Source organism: Coturnix japonica, chromosome 14 (assembly GCF_054131305.1).
Source record: "Coturnix japonica strain WE chromosome 14, WE-NBRP24, whole genome shotgun sequence".
In the NCBI taxonomy this organism is placed as follows: Eukaryota; Metazoa; Chordata; class Aves; order Galliformes; family Phasianidae; genus Coturnix; species Coturnix japonica.
Window position 1 is genome coordinate 16,106,878 of NC_140676.1, and position 18,581 is coordinate 16,125,458.

The window sequence follows — 18,581 nt, forward strand, 5'->3', positions numbered from 1 at the left end:
TGCATTACCATATCAAATAGCATGAATCTTATCAAGCAATCCTCCATGTCCTGCAGTGTCTTTTCAGCTCAATGTCTCAGTGAAGCATTCTACTAGTAACTGTTGATGTTGAGGGCAGGGTCCTCACAATCCCAATTGGGAACTTTCAAAGCTCAGTGAAAGCCTTCAAGCGGACAGGTAAATGCAAACCAGTGAGCTCTGCATCATCTGCTTAGCTGCTCTTGCTCATTTCAAGTAGTCTTAACAAGAAGACAATGTTGTTTGTGAAAATAAGACATGTCCTTGTAAATATTAAGACAGTACTAAGCATTACACCACTTGTGCTTACTAAAAAAAAAGGTTTATAAATAACCAGACACCTCCTATGTGTATCAATGTAAAAAAACAAGGCTAAGCGTTTAATTCCCCACAGCCAGCAACAGTCCCAGATCTCCTTCATCTGCTGAGACCATTTGGACTAATTAAGAGTAACTTCACAAACTGAAGTTCCCAAACAAATACACCAAATGTACCAGTACACGATTTTGTCCTGTTCTCCTCCCAGCAAGACTTTGGAAAAGAAGAAATCCAGGGAACAGAAAAGCTGCGGATCTCTTGCATCACTGATTCATTGTTAAATCCTGGCTGATGTTTCACTATTGAAAGCTTTTAGCCACAAGATAGCAGCACTGATTTCAGCTGAATTTAAGACTGTGAAAACTGGCACAATCCAGCAAAACTAAAGATATTAAAATTACAGGGGAGATGATATATAGAGAGGGAGCTATGGCAGTTTGTTGGAAGACCTGCAGGGCAGTCAGGAACACTTGAATTCTAAACACAGCTTTCACAATGATTGCCTTGGGTACTCTCTTGTAACCTCTTGGACTATTTGCTCATTACCCCATCCACAAGACAGTAATAAAAGGCTGGTGTGTAGATGTGGCTTTGAGAAGTATTTCAAGTGAGAGCACACAACAAAGGACACCTCTAGGTGATATGGCTTCGTGTCAGAAGTGGAATTTAAAATACTGGCAAACATGAACATACACCAGCCACTTAAATAAAACAAAACCTTCAAAGCCTACAACATTATTTTACTATGATCTTTACCTAAATTGGCACCTGCTCATTAGCAGCAAGGTGCCTGCACAGGGCATTTTCTTACTGCCATACACTGACTGCAATGCCTGCACTTTGCACTGGTGCAACTGGACCGAGTGCCACCACCACAGGCAGACAGGTCCAACACACAGAAAAATACAACAAGAAAATAACAACTGTGAGCATTTACCCTGCTTTTGTAGTATCAAAAATATCTTGTCCTGTAAACGCTTAACGAAGGACTGACTGCACACACCTTGGAACGTACATAGAAATCAATGCAGCAGTTCTAAAGGCACGCTGTGCACAGTAAATTACCCTCCCAATAATCTTGGAATAAGAACACTGCAGAGCTTATCTGTGAACTGAACTTGCTTTGTAATACCATTTCCAGCCAACATGTTAAAAAATAGTCTGTGGCTGACCTCTAGTAACAAGTTCCTATTTATATGTTCATCTTGAGAAAAAGGTTAATCCACAGATTACAGAAACTCTGGGCAAACAAATTATTGATGATATAAAGCTGCCTGGTCCAATCTGCACAAGACAGCACACATCTGACCTATTGACTTTCTCCTGGCAGTGACAGGGAATGCCTGTCTGGGTAGAAACAGTCTGGGTGTCCAAAGAGCAGCTCCGGTGTTTGCACACAGCTTGCTCTTGAACCAGGAGCCACCATGGCATTACTCCGCTGCCCATCCTCAGCTGGAGCAGGGCACGTTCCTAACTGCAGCAGTGGTTTGTGCCAGGTGGAATGAAGAGAGTCAGTGAGGGACAGCGTGCCAAGCACCAGGCTCTGAACACCCTCCACCCTTTCCATGCCATGTTTCACAGCAGTGTGCATCACTGGCACTCAGCACCAAAAGATGCATTCATTAAAAAAACCCTGATTTCCCAATTAAAGGGTCTGCAGTACTTGATTAGTTTCTGAGCAGGGATTCTACACCTCAGGTTTTCCATCAGTTGTATCTGATCAGTTCCTGAGTTCGTGCTTTCAGCTCAGGTTCTGTATTTTATAAAGACAGTTATAATCTTGATTAACACTCCTAGCAAAGGAAGCATACATACAGAATTCCTTATGTTACGTTCTGCGTTCACACAATTATGAGATTTTTTGGTGGCACAATATGGACCTGAATCCAAGTTTGAGCCACTGAAAAAGACCTGTGTTTAAGCCTTAAAATTTTATAAACTTCATAAACTTCAGATTTTGACTTCAAATAATTTTTAAACTCTTGCAGTTCAGCTTTAAATATGATTAATGGCTTCCCTTCCCCTGACATCCCAGCAGGCTGGAACTTGCTACTGCAGTAGTGTCCAAAGTTAATATGAAGGCCGGCCACAGACATGCACACCCTGCAAAGCACTGGGGCACAATGCTGCTCAGTGCTCCTGGCCCTGCATTAGGAACCTATTTTGAGTCTTAAAGATGAGACAAATCAGAGTAAATACCCTCTCTGTTAAATACCTGCAGTCAAGCAGACACTCGCAGGTTTCAAGAACTGACATTTCAGGATCAGCAAAAAGAGCCACATCTGCTTGAGGATTTTGTAACAAAATTAATGGTAATTCTCAGTACTTCCTCCTCACCAGTGTAAATCCAAAACCTAATGGAACTTCCCTTACATTGAGCAATTGCTATTGCTGTGGCTTTGGTGAATGCCTGTAGGACAGAAAGGAGGATCCTACTGATAAAGAGTGACACAGAAAAGCACTGTTAAGTCAAATCAGAATCAAGAAACATCTCTTTCAGAGCCATTAAGAGTAACATTAATTTAGTGTGATCTCCTTGATCACAGCACCAACAACTTCGGTGTCCATCACAAGAACACAGAAAGAGGTAGAGCGAGAAGAGCCAACTGCTTTTCTATCCAATGACACCACAAAATAATCTGCTGTTCTGGGTTTCTAAGCCCTTCCTCGCTTCACTTACAGCAGTTTGCTACTTCTCACAAACTTAACGTTTCAGTGAGTTCAGCTTCCAAAGACACTACCTAAAGAAAATATCAGGATGCTACAAGTAACATAGTTATGGATTGTACAAAAAACCCCAAAACAAGCTGTTACAGATATTTGATCTGTGCTGTTTTTATTTAAAGAAAGAAAAAAGTTCAATCCATTCTCAGTACAGAACACACCATACATTTAGCCATAATAAAGCTTATTGCTTTAACTCCTGATTATCTATAAAAGTAAGGATACCTATTGCTTCCATTAAGAACAAAACTCCACAACCCAGAAGAAAGCAAAGAAAAAAAATATTAAGGTAGCACTTATTTTTTAAACACAGTGGCCACTAAACACTCGCTTCCCAGTGTAAAAGAAGGCTTTTAGCTAAAAACATGAGCCAAGTATTAAAATCTTCATATGGCTCAGAGCCAGCAGACACCCATTATACCTGTGAGGTTAGGACACAACAGCCATGCTGCAGCGCTGTGCAGATGGAGGAGAAGAGGCCCAGGAGTGGGACTGGGGGCAGCAGTGGCTCCCAGCCTGGGCACAAGACTGGCCAGACAGAGCAGAGGTCAGCCTGCTACAGCACCGTGCTGCACAAGGTCAGCTTACCACATCGCTAACTCAGCCAACAGCAGCTTCTAAATCTACCTGTTTAACTGTGGGTATAACACACAAACATGGACACATGTGCACCGTGTATGCATATTATACATCAATAATCCCTTTTTGCATGATAAAGTTGATGGCACACTTAAATCTTCACAGGCTGTATAACCTACATAAACACCCTGTGCATCAAACCAAGGAGAGACCTGGAGCTACAAACAGCAGAAGAGGGAACTGTGGAACTTCTCAGCCCACCTGTGTGCAACATGCAGCAGAAGCAGTGGGGGCTGCTGCAGGGGGACCCAGCTGTCTGACACCGATGGCAAAGTGCTGGATTTCCCGTTTTAAGACAGACATAGGGAAAGACAAAGAGTTCCCAAAATTAACAGGCAATTCAGCCCAGCAGGTTACACCTTTGGCCCCAGAGGTCTCACCAGTATTAACCAAATTTAAAGCTCAGGTATGTATTTTTAGTTCCAAACCAGAACGTGACTCCTAAACAGCACTGCACTGCTAGCAGGGATTGAAAGGACATGTTGTTCTTTCTGCCAGTAGTGCCCTCTAGTGGAGATACGGGAGATACTACGTAAACTGGAAAAGAAAGTGCTCTGCATCAAAGAAATTGCCCCCTCAAGGAAAACACTAATACCTCAATCACAAACCACCTGTAAAAGTTCAACACTTTGACCAAGCTTTATGCTACTGCAGTAACGTTCAAACATGGAAGTCTGAGGAACTTTTGCAGCCTTCAGTCAGACTGAGACAAAGCATTTACAAGAAGAAAGGCAGCTGGCTGAGCAAGTGTTCATGCAAGGGTGGCACTGGGCCCCTGGCTGTGGCATAGGTGGGTTTGAGGCCACCTAATAGCAAAAGGGATTTGGGGCTACAAGCTGAGGGGAGCCATGACATAGAGAGAGGAGTCTTCACTCTTTTTCATATGCAATGTCTTACAATGCTTTTCCTGATGTACTAAGAAGGCGACCAACCAGCTGACAGCTCCTGTGACTTCAGTAACCCTCAGTGAAATCAAGGACTGCACACGGGATCTCTCCCAGAGGTATAGGTGCTCTTACCTTAACCTGATATGTTGGGTGACTGTAGCCTGTCTACAGAAATGCTCGTTTCAATGGAGAACAATCTATAATCCTATTCTACTTAGCAAACTCCAAAACTCATCTATTATCAACCTTCTTTCTTCATCTTTTTCACTAACCAAAACATTCTCATGTAGGAAAAAAAAAAAAAAAAACACTATTTATTTTAGGACCACTGATTTTTTGCCACCGCCATTTTATTTCCACCTGATGCTCCGATGCTCCAACATCAAGAATTATTAATTCTGTAGAGATGAATGAATCACTGCTTCCTCTAACACTGCTTTTTTCCAAGATATTAATCATCCTTGCCTCTATGCAGTCTAACAGAACTAAGCTAACCCCCAATCATTTCACTTTAAGTAAAGAAGTTAGGTTTCTGATTTGCTACTTCCAATTCATACTTGACAGTTTCCTTCAATGCTGGCACAGAAGTGACAAACACCACGTGACAGCTCATGTGCTCCAGAGCTAGGCTGATTTTCCATCACATCATCCTGCACCAAATACACGACCTCCTGATGTTACCCCTGCTCAGACCATGAGCTCCACTGTTCTTCACGAGTCTACCACTGAATTACAGTACCTTGTCTAATGCTTATTCAAGTGCCTACGTGGGGCAATCATCATACCATATTCAGTTGGAATATAATCAGTAGTTAAGCTTCAACATGTATCAACTTTCCAGCCAGTCCAGACTTTTATACTTCCAAAAAATTAATTTCAGTATCTTTTAATCCTCTCTTTGATGGCTCTGCTACTCTACAGGACTAGAAATAGGCAGCAGCCTCAGTGCTGGAGCAGTTTACTGTAGGAACACCAGAATCTAATGTGCAAGAGGCCAGGAATCACATTTCTCACTGCGTTGTTATGCTCTACCCCACATATGAAACATTCTGGAGTACTTCCTTCTAAAATCTGTTTCATCTATACATGCACATAGGTATACACACAAGAGAGATGGGTAGTTTTTAATTTTCATGGAGAAATTTCAAGTAATTTATCACAAATCATACAAAAGCTGGCATGCATTTCACCTCATGTTGCTTTTGCGCCTCTCATCTACTCTCTAGCAGCTTTTCATTTTACTGTTTCAGTTTCTGGTGATTCAAAGTTTAAATTACTTGTGGGGGAAGGCCCACAAGAGGATTAGCTAGATGGGCAGTTCAATGTACCTTCCAGAAACTGGCCTGTGCATCTTCATGCTGGCGATGGTCACCATCCCCAGTGGTCCTGACAGCTTAGAGCACCAAACATAAACAGGCAGCCTTGTGTTGCTAAAGCCAGCCATTTCTGACAGCCTTTACAAGGGCATAAACATCGTCTGCCTACAGCCCCCTTGTATTTGAAACTTATGACAAACATTTTGCTGAAATGTAAATAACTGACATCATGACCACTGAAGGAGGAGGCTGAAAAATCTATCTGAAAATTGCAAGAAGTAAATGTTGCCTAAGCAAACCATGAGCAGTCACCAACAGAGCACTTCTTTCAGATGTCCAAAGTATGAGCGCTTTTTTACCATTGTTATAAGCCTGGATTCATATCTTGCACTTAAAAAAATAACAGCTTTCCTAAGGAAAATATATTATCTTCCCTAAAATCTTTTCTGAGTACTATTTCCAATTAGTAAGAGTAAATATATTGAAACACAGCCTTCTGAAATCAGCTACATTCAGATACACGTGAAGACAGCTGATAAATACAAGCACCGTGACTGTGGCCCCATTTGTTAATAAGCCACTTCTTCTATTCATTCCAGTTCCATAGCTCAGTTTTAGTTCTAATGCTTTGATGACCTAATCTGCAGTACTACTTACTGGGATTGCTACAGCACCTATGGAGCACCCAACTTGAGCAGTTGATGTTGGTTTCCCAGCACACCTGAAACACGGGTGAGTACCTAGAGGATATGTCAAATGCAAAAGCTTTTCAGCTGACTCTAAGCACCAGCTCCTCCTGCCAAGATCATTTGACCCCAAGTGCACCATCTGCTCCTGTCCAAGAAGGGACATGGAACAAAAGTCTCACCACAGTAATCATGCTGAATGCTCTCGTGTTATGGGAGACGTTCCCAAATGAGAAAAAGCAGGATTCATTCCTATGGAACACAATAGATGAAGACTAACTCCAAGAAGGAACTGTTAGTCTCTAAAGCACCCAAAGGCCGTACTGCCTGGGCCAGGGCCAGCAATCTTTCACACGTGGCTTTGAGATTGGAGTTTGCATAAAGAATAAACAAACTCTTCCTTACCATTCCCAGTACATGCTTTTGCACACTCCATCAATTTCTAATGAAATGAATATTTTTTCTTCTCTTAAGAAATTTCATGGCACTTCATTTTTTTTATTTACCTTTATCAACAGCAGCTCAGCATTTTATTTCACAAATTGTAAAAGAAATCTTTATTTCCCTGGTGAGACTGTAGGAAGACGTTTATCTCAGTCCATGTACAATACTGACAAAAGAAAACTTCAATGTTTCAGAGTGTGACTGAAAAGTGTTGGTTTTTTTTAAACCAATTTTATTACACAGTACTTCTGCACAAGTTCGTCTGAGTCTGAAGAATTTCTAGTAAGGGGCGAGGATCTATTGTAGTGAACTCTGTCCTCCCTTAGGGCAATTCTTTATTCAACCCAGGCCATTAGAAAGGGTAAATCAATGTTATCAGCTCACACACACTGACAGCTTGTGTGGTTCCTACTCCCTCATTCCTCCCCCTACATTATGGTATATTTTTGTGCTCTCCAGGGAAATTCAATTAACAGTGTCAGTCTCCTCCTCTCTGTCAATGACTGACACCATCAAGGCTCCGTTCACCACCCACCGACATGTAAGATGTGTCTGCTGATTTCTCAACTCACAAGTTAACAGGAGAATTACTATCCACTTCCATAAATGACTACATACAATCTCTGCCGTAAACACAGCGACAGCTATTGCAATCAATCTTTCTTGACCTTATTGATTAGGACACTCAGATATAATAAGAATTCTCCAGTGATAGAGTAACGATTTGGGGGGTAAAAATCCAAATCAACAACAAAATAATGCATGCCTGTCATCAAATTTATCTTCTATTTCCTGACCACAGGCTCAACAAGCTGTAATGCTACGAACAACTGACGATTAACATTGAGCTGCAATTCATGCCTCATTTAAGTTTTAGGAAACTACCAATAAAAGTCTGTGTACAACACCACTCTCCAGCAATATATACCGCCATAAATAGATAAATCTTTCTATATTCCTCACACAACACCATTTCAGTCTGTAGGAATAAATAATAATAGAGATTTTCCATAAGTAACACAAATGCTGCAAAACTCAACGAATTCAATGATATCCTTATTCAAAAATGGTGTTAGGTCAGATCTGTTCTTTGGGTTAAAACAAGCTGACAATGAATGGCAACTTCTGTGTCACTGTTAGCCTGCCAATAAGCACAGAGATGTCCCGTGTACTCTCAACTGCCATTCCTCCCATAAATGAAGCACAAGCCATTTAAGCTGCAGGAAGTGAGATGAGCACAGAAAGAGGCAACAAACCAGCCTGGGTTGCAGCAAGATTCAAAATACCTGTAATAAACCACAGCAAAAGCTGCTCTAATCAGTGCAAGAACAGGGATGGCCTAGGAACTAGAAAGCTGAATGTTTTCTGCTGTCTCCTTCGGTTGCACCAAGGGGACAAACAGCACAGGATAAACAAGTGCTTATCCTCAGTTTATCAGCTTTCCTTTATTCACAAGTGCAACTCCAGTTATTAACATAGGTCAGCATGTGTTACAGCCAAACTGTGAAATAAACACCACATACTTCATTTTGAAGACATGATTTTGCCACCACGTGCATGTATGTTTCTATTGTGGTTTCTATTTTCCAGTGCATGTAAAATAAAGGATTATTTCTCACAACCTAATACAACAAGGTTATACTTCACTATATCCATCACAGAAATCATCAAGTTTTGATCAACTTTCATGCTTTCACAAATATAAAGTCACTTACCTGGTCTCAGAAAATCAGGAGCTGAAAGTCTACTTATTACAGTCTTCTAAAGCACTACAGAATACAAGTGGAAAACAATCCACATCAAACCCATTTGTTTAAATGTTATTTACTTGTGGAAAAAGCATGGACCGATCTCAAGTCACCAACTGATCCCAAATAACCAGACCAGAGATTTCATATAACCAGACTAGAAATCTCAAACAACCCTATTGCTATTTGGACTTAAAAGTCAATATTCACCTTTCTAATACTGAGGGGAAAACATTTATCTACTGAAAAACAGCATGATCTTGAGGGGAAAAACAAGAGAAAGGAAAAATGCACCATTTTTCACTCCAGAATCTCCTTATTATTTTAAGCATTTAAACAACAATATTTAATTGTTATTATTAGCTGCTATTAACACAGGAAGCATTAACATATAAGAGAGCACTCTATTCGTAGTATTGTTTCATAGCCTGTTCATTTAGGCAGTTCAGTTCTCTTCAGGAGAACTCTTTTTGGATACGCTCTGAAACCTGAAAGCTTCTACTGTAGTATTCAGTATATGTCTGAAACGTTCCCACAGCCAGATGGGTATCTGTTCATAGATTAAAGCTACACAGTAAGAGTTACAATACCTCTTTCTCCAGAATGCGAGAGATCTCTCCTAAAGTCCTGTCCAGAGCAGAAACCTTGTTGTTGCCCAGCGAACAGCTATCGTGCATTTGGAGGTGCTTTGAAAGGTCTTTTGCTAATCTCTGTAACCTTCAATATGAAACAGAAAACAGGGCAGTTAAAGCAAAAATGTCACCAAACTGTGTCAATTCATCTTTGTAATTAAATTCCTCTAACTGAATTTCAACAGAACAATGAAAATTGGTGTCAAAATGCTATTATCTATACTGAAATGCAACTAAAACGCACAACACAGAGGCACTGCCAGCTTTGAGCCCCTAAGACCTTCCACTACCTACTCATTCAAAAGACCAGCACTGAAGCAGTGTGTCCAGCACAGCCCTATTATCCTTCCACAGTTTGTCCTGCTAGCTTTGTCATCTTCATTTTTGAGATGCTTTTGTCCTCCTTTTCCTTCTCAGCTCTTTTCCCACTCACTCAGCTGAGCAGTTCACTCTTGAGATGAGTAAGGGAAACAGAACAGCAGACTACTTGACTAAATTCTTATAGGCATCATAAAAGAAATTGCTCTTCAGGGTTATTTGAATAAGGGAAAAGTAGTGACTTTGCAGGCTGCCTCAGAAAGGGCATTCCATTAACGAGGGTCAGTAATGAAGCCAAAATGCAGAGGAGGGAGAGATGTAGATACACACAGGTTAGGACTCACTTCAATTTTACACATCTACCTCTGGGCTATTCACCTATGCTCTCTTGCTAGGTGGAGAGAGGAGAAAAGGCAGTTTCAAGGCACCACATGTCTGATCTTAAGGTCTGAAATAAAGCAGCCAAAGCTCACTCGCAGTACATCCTTTGTCCTGAATGCAAACATCAGTAACCAGCTCACATGTAGATTTCCATGTCTGTAGATTCATTAGAGGCTGGTGATAAAAAAAAATGCTAAGCAGGGTCCCCTACAGCAGGGCTTCAAGAAGCACTGAGGAAGCATCATTCAGTACTTCTGTGTACTGGGAATCTTAAGTCTCTTCTGAGAGACAAAATTTATTTCACCAAAGAACAGTTCGTTAATTTCTCAAGCTTTTTGCTTTCAGTTCAGTAACATTAGAGTTACCTCTTACATCCTCGTATCATACTGTATGTCGGTCTTCTAACAAGAAAGGTCAAGTATTCTACATGACCACATGAGGAAAAGCAACTAAAAAACAACCTCCTTCTCCTGTGTGAGCCTTGGAGAACTTTATCTAATACTCCTTATGCCATCTTCCTGGTAGCATCACAGAGAAATAAGAATAATTTTACTTAGAACTGTGCTTGAGAAGTAGAAATCTATGCAAGATGACTTCTGCTTGGATACAGAATTCATCGTTCCTATGAAGAAACCGAATACAGAGAACCCTTCGTACATACAGTAGATGAATGTGGCGTGGCATTGACACGGCGACTATGTGGAAATATTGCTGAGTCAAAACCCAAACATTTCAAAACAGTGATTTAATCTTCATTCCGTCCCAGAATTTGTATTCCTCCATGGCTTACTATGCCACACAGGGGACAATAAATAACTGAAAATTTACTGGGTTAAATAAAAGACATAAATGTCTTTTAATCCCAAGTTATTTACATCTCACTAATTAAATTTTTTAGTATTGCTTACAAAGAGATAACTCAGAACGTAGAAGAAATACCAAAAGGGACATAAGGCACTGACTGGTGTTGGAATGATACCATAATGTGAACTTCAGTAAATACAAACACATTATCTGGTCTTTTTGCACCACAAATCAGGAAGTGAGAGATAGACAAATTAGAAGGTTTATACAGCAAATGTGTAAATAAAATTGAAAACAATGCATTGCACAAATTGAGGGTTGGTTTGGTTTTAGTGTGGTCTAAATATTTCTATTAGATTTAAGATATTTTGTAGACTAAAGGATAAAGAGCTGCCAATGTTTATGGGCTGTATTTCATCTGCATACAAAAATCCCTGAAACAGTAACATCAATATATTTCAGCATTTCCACGTTTAAACGCGTGATTTCTTGGCTGCATTCTCAATGTATGTACAGAAGGATTACATGCAAGGCAGAGAAGCAGATTCTGGGCAGCTCCTGCACAAGGAAGGGCAGTTATTCCTCCTGGGCAGTCCTGCTGAGGGTCAGATGCCAGCTGGACACACAGCATCAATTCTTGCCCATGCAGCCCACATCTGGAGAGAACCGAGAAAGTCTGTGGGAGTTCCTGCCCCAAACAGAGAGTTATGCTGTATCCTCTTAGAGCAGCATACAGCCCTGCACTATTCTTTGCTACCGCTGCAGTAAAATTAATATACTCCATGTCACACCTGGCACATTCCAATGGCTTGAGGATGTAGTAGAAAACACCACACTACAAATCAACACTGCTACATACTGAACACCTAAAGAAGCAGCTTCACACATCTTTGGTTTTGGAAATAGAAGCCATCTGAAAACTGCTGACAAACTGCTATGAGGATTATTAGCTAAATTAATTGCAGTCAGACTGATGGAGCAATTCTCTGAAAAGAAAACCTACTGAACATCCAATCATGAAGCTGGTATTTACCCCTGCTTACAATTTAACTGAATTTTGTGTTATTTACAGTTCAGTTCTCCTACAGTCTACACAGCTGTCTGAATTTTGCACCAATACTTCCAGTTTCAGAGATTACCGGATATCTTCTCCCTACGAATTACTATCTTGGTATAGTATTTTATAATTGGCCTAATTGGAAACTAGCCTGCTACTCCAAGAACACCTACATGGTACATCTGTCCTGTGAACACACTGACATACCACGCAACTGACTAAGAACGTTATCATTAAAGACATTTAGCTCTGAGTCTCTCCAAGAGTGAACCTCACATTACATTCCCATCCTTCCACTGCTGACATGCAAAGGAAAAAACTTTGCCCTTCCTGACTCTCATCTTTTTGTGTTGCAGCTCTTTCTCAGAACAGCCACTCTCATTTCCATGCTATCTGAAGTTGTAACTTCACACAGTTTGAGAAAGAAGTGAAAAACAAGTGGAAAAAAATTTCATTCATGAGAGGAGGGAGTGGCTAAACTATTAAACCAGGTGTTTCATTTTCATTTACTTATTGTAAAGTTTTCCTGCAATCCTGATAACTCCCTTGAGGCACACGACAATCTTTCACTGCCATACTTTACTGCATGCATTAGAGGACAACGACCACACTTCCCCACCCTCAGACTGATTTAACACTGAACCACACAGCCTTTGGATTACTAAATAAGCACAAGCAGCACTCTTTTGCAAAAGCTTTTCCCTTCCCTTTACAAAAACATGCTGTGATGGGCACCAAACAGAAAGAGCCACCACCAACTCACATTGAGAGGTGACTTCACGGGCTGGATGCTACATAATCACGTTCAGATCAGCTCCCAGAGAGCCCAAATTAGTACTACAGATACAGAAGTACTGTAGTTCTTGTAGAATGACTCAAGTATCACTGATGATGACCAACCGGTTAATAACAGATGAGAAAGGCCAGGAAGCAGCAGACCGACTATTCCCATTTGGGAATGAACACAGTGCTTTCCCTTGAAAGAGCTTTTTGCAAGGAACTGCTCAGAGAGCAAAACGGCCAGCGTGAAATACACTGGATTTGTTTCCTGTCCCCCCTCTTCCCACCTTGTTTTAGACAGATTCTAAACCCAAAATAATAAACAACCAAATAAGCATCTGTTTCAACCATCTTCTAAAACTGCTTCTAGAAAAGGACACCACTGAGACACCTTGATAATCCCACTCAAACTGGAAAAGGCACACATCCTATGCCTACCAAAGCCAGGTAAACATCATCCTCTTTTTGTTATTTGTATTATTTTGTATCATCAAGGTTTACAAAGCATGTGAATCGGTGCTTCCTGAGTGACCGTTAAGAAACCTGCAAATCATAAGCTAAAAAGAATTACTGAAACATCTGCGAGCTGCATTGGGAAATCAGTGTTCTCATAATATTAAGGTGGCTTAATCTGAAAGGTGTTCTAAAAAGGCTTTTTACCTGCCAAAGTCTAATTCTGGGTTCTGTCTTTCTTCTTCAACAACTGCCAACATGACTAACAACTGAAATCAGATAAGAAATTGCATTCCATAAATGGTTTTAGTGTTTATGAAGACAACTGGAGGCAGGGGGGGATAATGAAATGTGACACAAGCAAAGAAGCATATAAGTTGTCTTATTATTTCAATCCAAAATTTGCTTCTGTTAAGTGAATAAATGAATCTACCAGTTGTGTCGTGTTTTAAAATGAATTTTTACCTTTTTTTTTTTCTTTTTCAAATTCCACAGCCCACTGTTATTAAGTATTGCTCTGCTCACTTGTATGTTTCTACCTAAATTTCAATACCTCAAACCTTCCTTCTAAACAAGCAAGATGCACCAGTATTTGTTTTGACACAACATATCTAGCATCCTCAGTTTTTATGCCCTTCATTCTGTGGCGTGACTTCTACTGACTTTGCAGTTCTAAGAGTATGCGTTGGATATCTGTTACAAATCCTGGCATTGGCAGGGACTTGTACTCTCATCCAGGTACAGCAGCAGTTAATATTAGCTAGAATACAGTGTACTCCTATGAGCCAAACAGTCTAACTATCTCATAGCTTCTCAATGCAATCATGTTTTAGTGGAGATCTACTACTGTTTGTTTCAACTAATTCTTCTTGCTACTTGTCTGTTAAAAAGAAAAATCCCATTATTTTTTCCTGTATGAATTTGTTTCTCCATGTAAACAGTGTGCGCTGAAAGTCAAGCCTCATAAAATTTCTTGTCCTTTCATCCTAACCTTTATAGAAAGATATAAAACTATCCTATCAATTCTACTTGATATTACGTATCATGCAAAGTAAACAGATTTCAATGGTGATAAGCTGGGCTTCTGGTCAATTTCTAGACAGCCCTGTTTCTTCTTACAAAGTTCAGACCCAAGTTCCCTTACCTTGCTACCATTCAGAAGCAGGACATATCTAGCCATGTAATTTTCAAACCCCAGTTTAAAAAGAAATGAACTGCAGAAATGACCACCACATACACTATGGTTGCAGAATACTGCATAGGAACACATGCTCAGAGCTCAAGGCACAGATTAAGTCCTTAGTTGTAACTATATTTCAGATCCCACTGTTCCGATTCTTTAGGTTAGGTCATGCTGATTGTGACACTGGTTCAAATTAAATCAATCAGCTGACTGATATAATAAAGAAGAAAAACTAAGGCAGCAAAAGCAAGGATCCATCAATGGACTCAAAACCTTCCCACGTTATACCACCTACTCCGTCCATACTGAGATCATGCAGGAAAGCAGGTGAGGATGCTGGTTTATGTTCCAAGAGCAGAGGCAACAAAGGAAGGAAAGAAGAAATTCGATGAAATTCTGCCTGAGAGTACACTAGTATTCATTAGGAGAAATTAAAACTGAGAAATTCAGGGTCAGAAAATAGAGATAACAAAAATATTAAAAAAAACCATATCTGCTTGAGTTTCTGTTGCTCTGCAATTGAGACAACCGACCAACGTGCATCACTGACGACAATCAGAAAGAAACTAACACGGAAAATCTCATCACTACTTTCAGTTGCTTAACCAATCCACATTTCTGCTGACCACTAGACCCTCATTTTGTATTTCTGGTAGCAGAGAAAAGCAAAACACAGAAGCTACAAATCTACAAATCCTAACCTGCCGTGACATTCATCTTGAAAACTGAAGTGCTGATAATTGAAAAACGAAGCCAACAGAACCTGCTTCCCCTGTGTGTTTATGCAGGTGTGCCATCTGGTGGAGATGTTTCATTTTCCTATGTCAAACCTCAGTGATGGATTTCTATTATTTTAAAACACATACTGAGATTCAGTGGCAGGTTTTCAAACTATTGAAAAGACTATGTGAAAGATACTGCCTATAGATTAGCTATACAAACAACCAAGGAAGCCCAACAGCAAGGTTATGAACACCTCAAACAATAGTTAGTTCTAAAAAAAGCCCTACTACCTGTATCAGCAATTTATGAATGATGGAAGCAACCACAAAATGTATGGTACAAGTCATAGCTAAAAACAAATATCCCCAACTGGGAAACTTAGATGTAATTTTAAGATTGAGGAATTTGAATCCAGCTGTTGAGATGTTAACAGTCTCTTGACTGACCTTTAGCAGACTTCTAAAGAACACCTCTAGGAGTTCTATACCACCCTCCTTCTACCCTAGCAAAGAACCGTACATGGATGCCTGAAAAAAACTAAGAATGGGGCAAGCGTATATAATCTTCTCTCTACTAAGCCCCCTCTTGCCTGTTTTCATCTTAGGAATCTTGTGAGATGGATTTTATTTCCTTGTACTACTGTGCATGCAAGATAACCTTCTAGCACAACTCTGTCAGTGAGTTCCATCCAACTCATTACATACAGCACTAAGAACCACTGATCTTCATTCCGTGCTCCCTCATTCTGGCCCTAGGGAGGACAGCACATGATCAATCACCATCCACCTTTTCCACACTATTTATGACCTTGTACATCTCTGACAAAGCTCCTGTGGAACTTCCTCCCACCATCACATTTTTCTCCAGAATGAGAAGTATCAGCTTAGTCCTTAATAAGAAGCTACATCAGAAGTTGTTATGCAGTTTCCTTTATTGCACTCTGTAAATCTTTAACAATTCTAGAATCATTTTTTTTGGATGAAGAACTAGAAACACACATAGCATTCAAAAGACACAGATGACCCAGACAGCAGTACATAATGCTATTCTTTGTCCTGCTTTTGTTTCTAAACAGTTTTAACAACAGATTTGCTTTAGCTGCTCTTAGTGCTCTTACACCTGAGCTGATATTTTCTTGGAACTATCACTTATGTAAGTTCAAAGCCCATTAGCTCAAACATGAAGATAACATTGCATTCCACCTCCTCTTGAAATCTGTGGAGCAATTAATATACACTGAATCTCACCTGACACTTTACTGCTTTGTCACTGTCTCTCAAAAATTATCATTCAGTATATCAGCTCTTATCCCTACTGCTCTGAATATCTTTGTATGTTGGTCAAAACTTTGCCACCTCACTCCTTGTCCTCTGCTGCAAATCACAAGTGATTACATCATAGAACTCTACCAATACCTTCCCATTTGGCAAGGACTGGCCACTGCTCCACTTTCCAGTTTTTAATCTGGTTCCCACTTATGTTACAGCTATATGGATTCCTTTCAAATCTCTGGTGAGAGATCTTGTCAAAAACATTTTAGATCTGAAACATCCTACGTCACACAACAAGCAGTTTCAATGGGAGCAGACAGAAAAAGCTGATCAATTTTCAATTTCAAACAAAGAAGGAAAGATTTATCTGTAATAATTGCTTCTTTTAATCTTACCATCCACTCCTTTCAACTGTGCCTTGACCCAGACAATAAAAGCCCAACGCCAGATCAAGACATCTGTGCATTAAAATATATGCGGCATCTCTCTATGAACCTTTCTTTCTGATCAAAGGGAAGCAACACATACACTTATCGGTCCTTTAATACCAGAATTCTCACAACCAATCTTGAAGTACAAAGCTGGAACCTTCTTGCTCCCAGGTAAGAAACAGATAAGCTTACATTCTCTTTTTATTGCATCTTATGTGGTTTAAGAGATACAATGGTTTCAGAAAGAAAAAGAAAAAAAAAAAGGGCATTTGTAAGGTCTGACCTTTTGTATAAGGAACTGATCTGTAATTCAAGATGACAGCACACCCTGCACTGAGCAGAAACCTTACCAACCTTACCACACCTGCTCCACTGGAAATTTCAGAAGCATTTCTGCTACAGAAAGAAGAAATTCTAAAATATAGTTAAATGCTTACTTGGCTTTAAATGGGGAATCAGAGATGGTATTTTTTGCTTCCATCAAACTCTCATATTCCTTCGCCCTGCAGGAAAAGATATTAATCGTTTAATCAATTGTTATCTTAAGCACACAGTATGCAATACCAGCAAGATCATTCTAACCTTAGTATTTTTTTCAGGTTCATAGCAAGTTATGCCATTTTTGACAACTCAGCTTTGTCACAATCCATTCAGATGTTTAACTATTGGCCACTAATACTTCATTATTACTATTATTACTTTAGTATAACATCAGTACACAAATGGTGGATTTAACTGACTTTCAGAACAGTGACAAATGTTACAAGCAATGCATATGATAACAAGAAAAGAACTATAGAGGCATATCTCACTGTAGAATTACCTTGATGAAAACATTAGAAATTTAGACAGGTGGTGCATACCACGAGAGTACAACGCTGACATAAGAATTTTGCTTATTTACAAATAAAGGAGTACTTTTAATGAAACTAATATCCATTTCGTGACATTGTGAATCCTGCTAAGCACACAGCACAGAATGTAATTCTTCCACCAACAGCTGTTGGAAGTAAAAGTAGGACCTCTAAACACATACCTGTTTAGATGCGTGAAAGTATAATTCATGCTGGACATACACCAAGGAGTAGAAAGACAAGGCTGCTTTCCCCTCACTTGTTTTGACTGCAACCGGCCTAAGTCAGCAGGTGAAAATTACCTCAAGCTCATCAACCAGTACTGGATTTGCAGTGGTAATCCTGTCAGATTTCCTAACATTTGGCTGTCCCCAAAGGAAAGCCAAACCACACACTGCACTGCTACAGAAAATGAAATCCTCAGAGACAGAGCCCTGGGAAGAAATATCCAGCAGACAGTAAAAGCAGCTGGCTGTTAAAAATACACAGTATGTTAAAGTTGCTCTCTTCACTTCCTAAGGAAGACCTCAGAGATGCAACATTAACTGATGGGGACATCATGGAGATGTGCTGCTCCATTCTCTTGAGGTTCTGCTCTCAGATTAATAAGCACTACCCCAACTCTTGGCTAGGAAAACTATTCACAGGTTGAGGCCTTTAGGAACCTGTATGTATAGCTGAACTTCAGGCATGCTGGATGAAAGCCCTAATTTGTCTCCATCGTGATTCGTCTCCATATAGGAAGCCCCAAAGGAAGGTGCCAAAAGTCCCTCAAGACAGAAGCAGAAAACATTTGTCCCTGGGCAACTTTCACCCACAGTGTTTTGCATTAATTTCCAAGGTTTCTGAATACCAACTGCTGATACTTTATATTCTATTTTTACAGATGTCCTACTGTTCCTTCCTCAAATCTA

At 40.0% G+C, this 18,581-nt stretch overlaps 1 protein-coding gene across 5 annotated transcripts in view; it reads right to left on the minus strand.

Annotated features, from left to right (window-relative positions):
- Positions 1–18,581, minus strand: part of SCAPER (S-phase cyclin A associated protein in the ER) — a 195,531-nt gene that overhangs the window by 53,624 nt on the left and 123,326 nt on the right. For all 5 annotated transcript variants that reach the window (XM_085515841.1, XM_085515842.1, XM_032446775.2 and 2 more), the window contains exons 22-23: positions 17,251–17,316; positions 9,371–9,497 (exon numbers count right to left, since the gene is read on the minus strand). In XM_085515841.1, the coding sequence (XP_085371967.1) occupies positions 9,371–9,497; positions 17,251–17,316 (193 nt within the window). The remainder of the gene's footprint in view (positions 1–9,370; positions 9,498–17,250; positions 17,317–18,581) is intronic.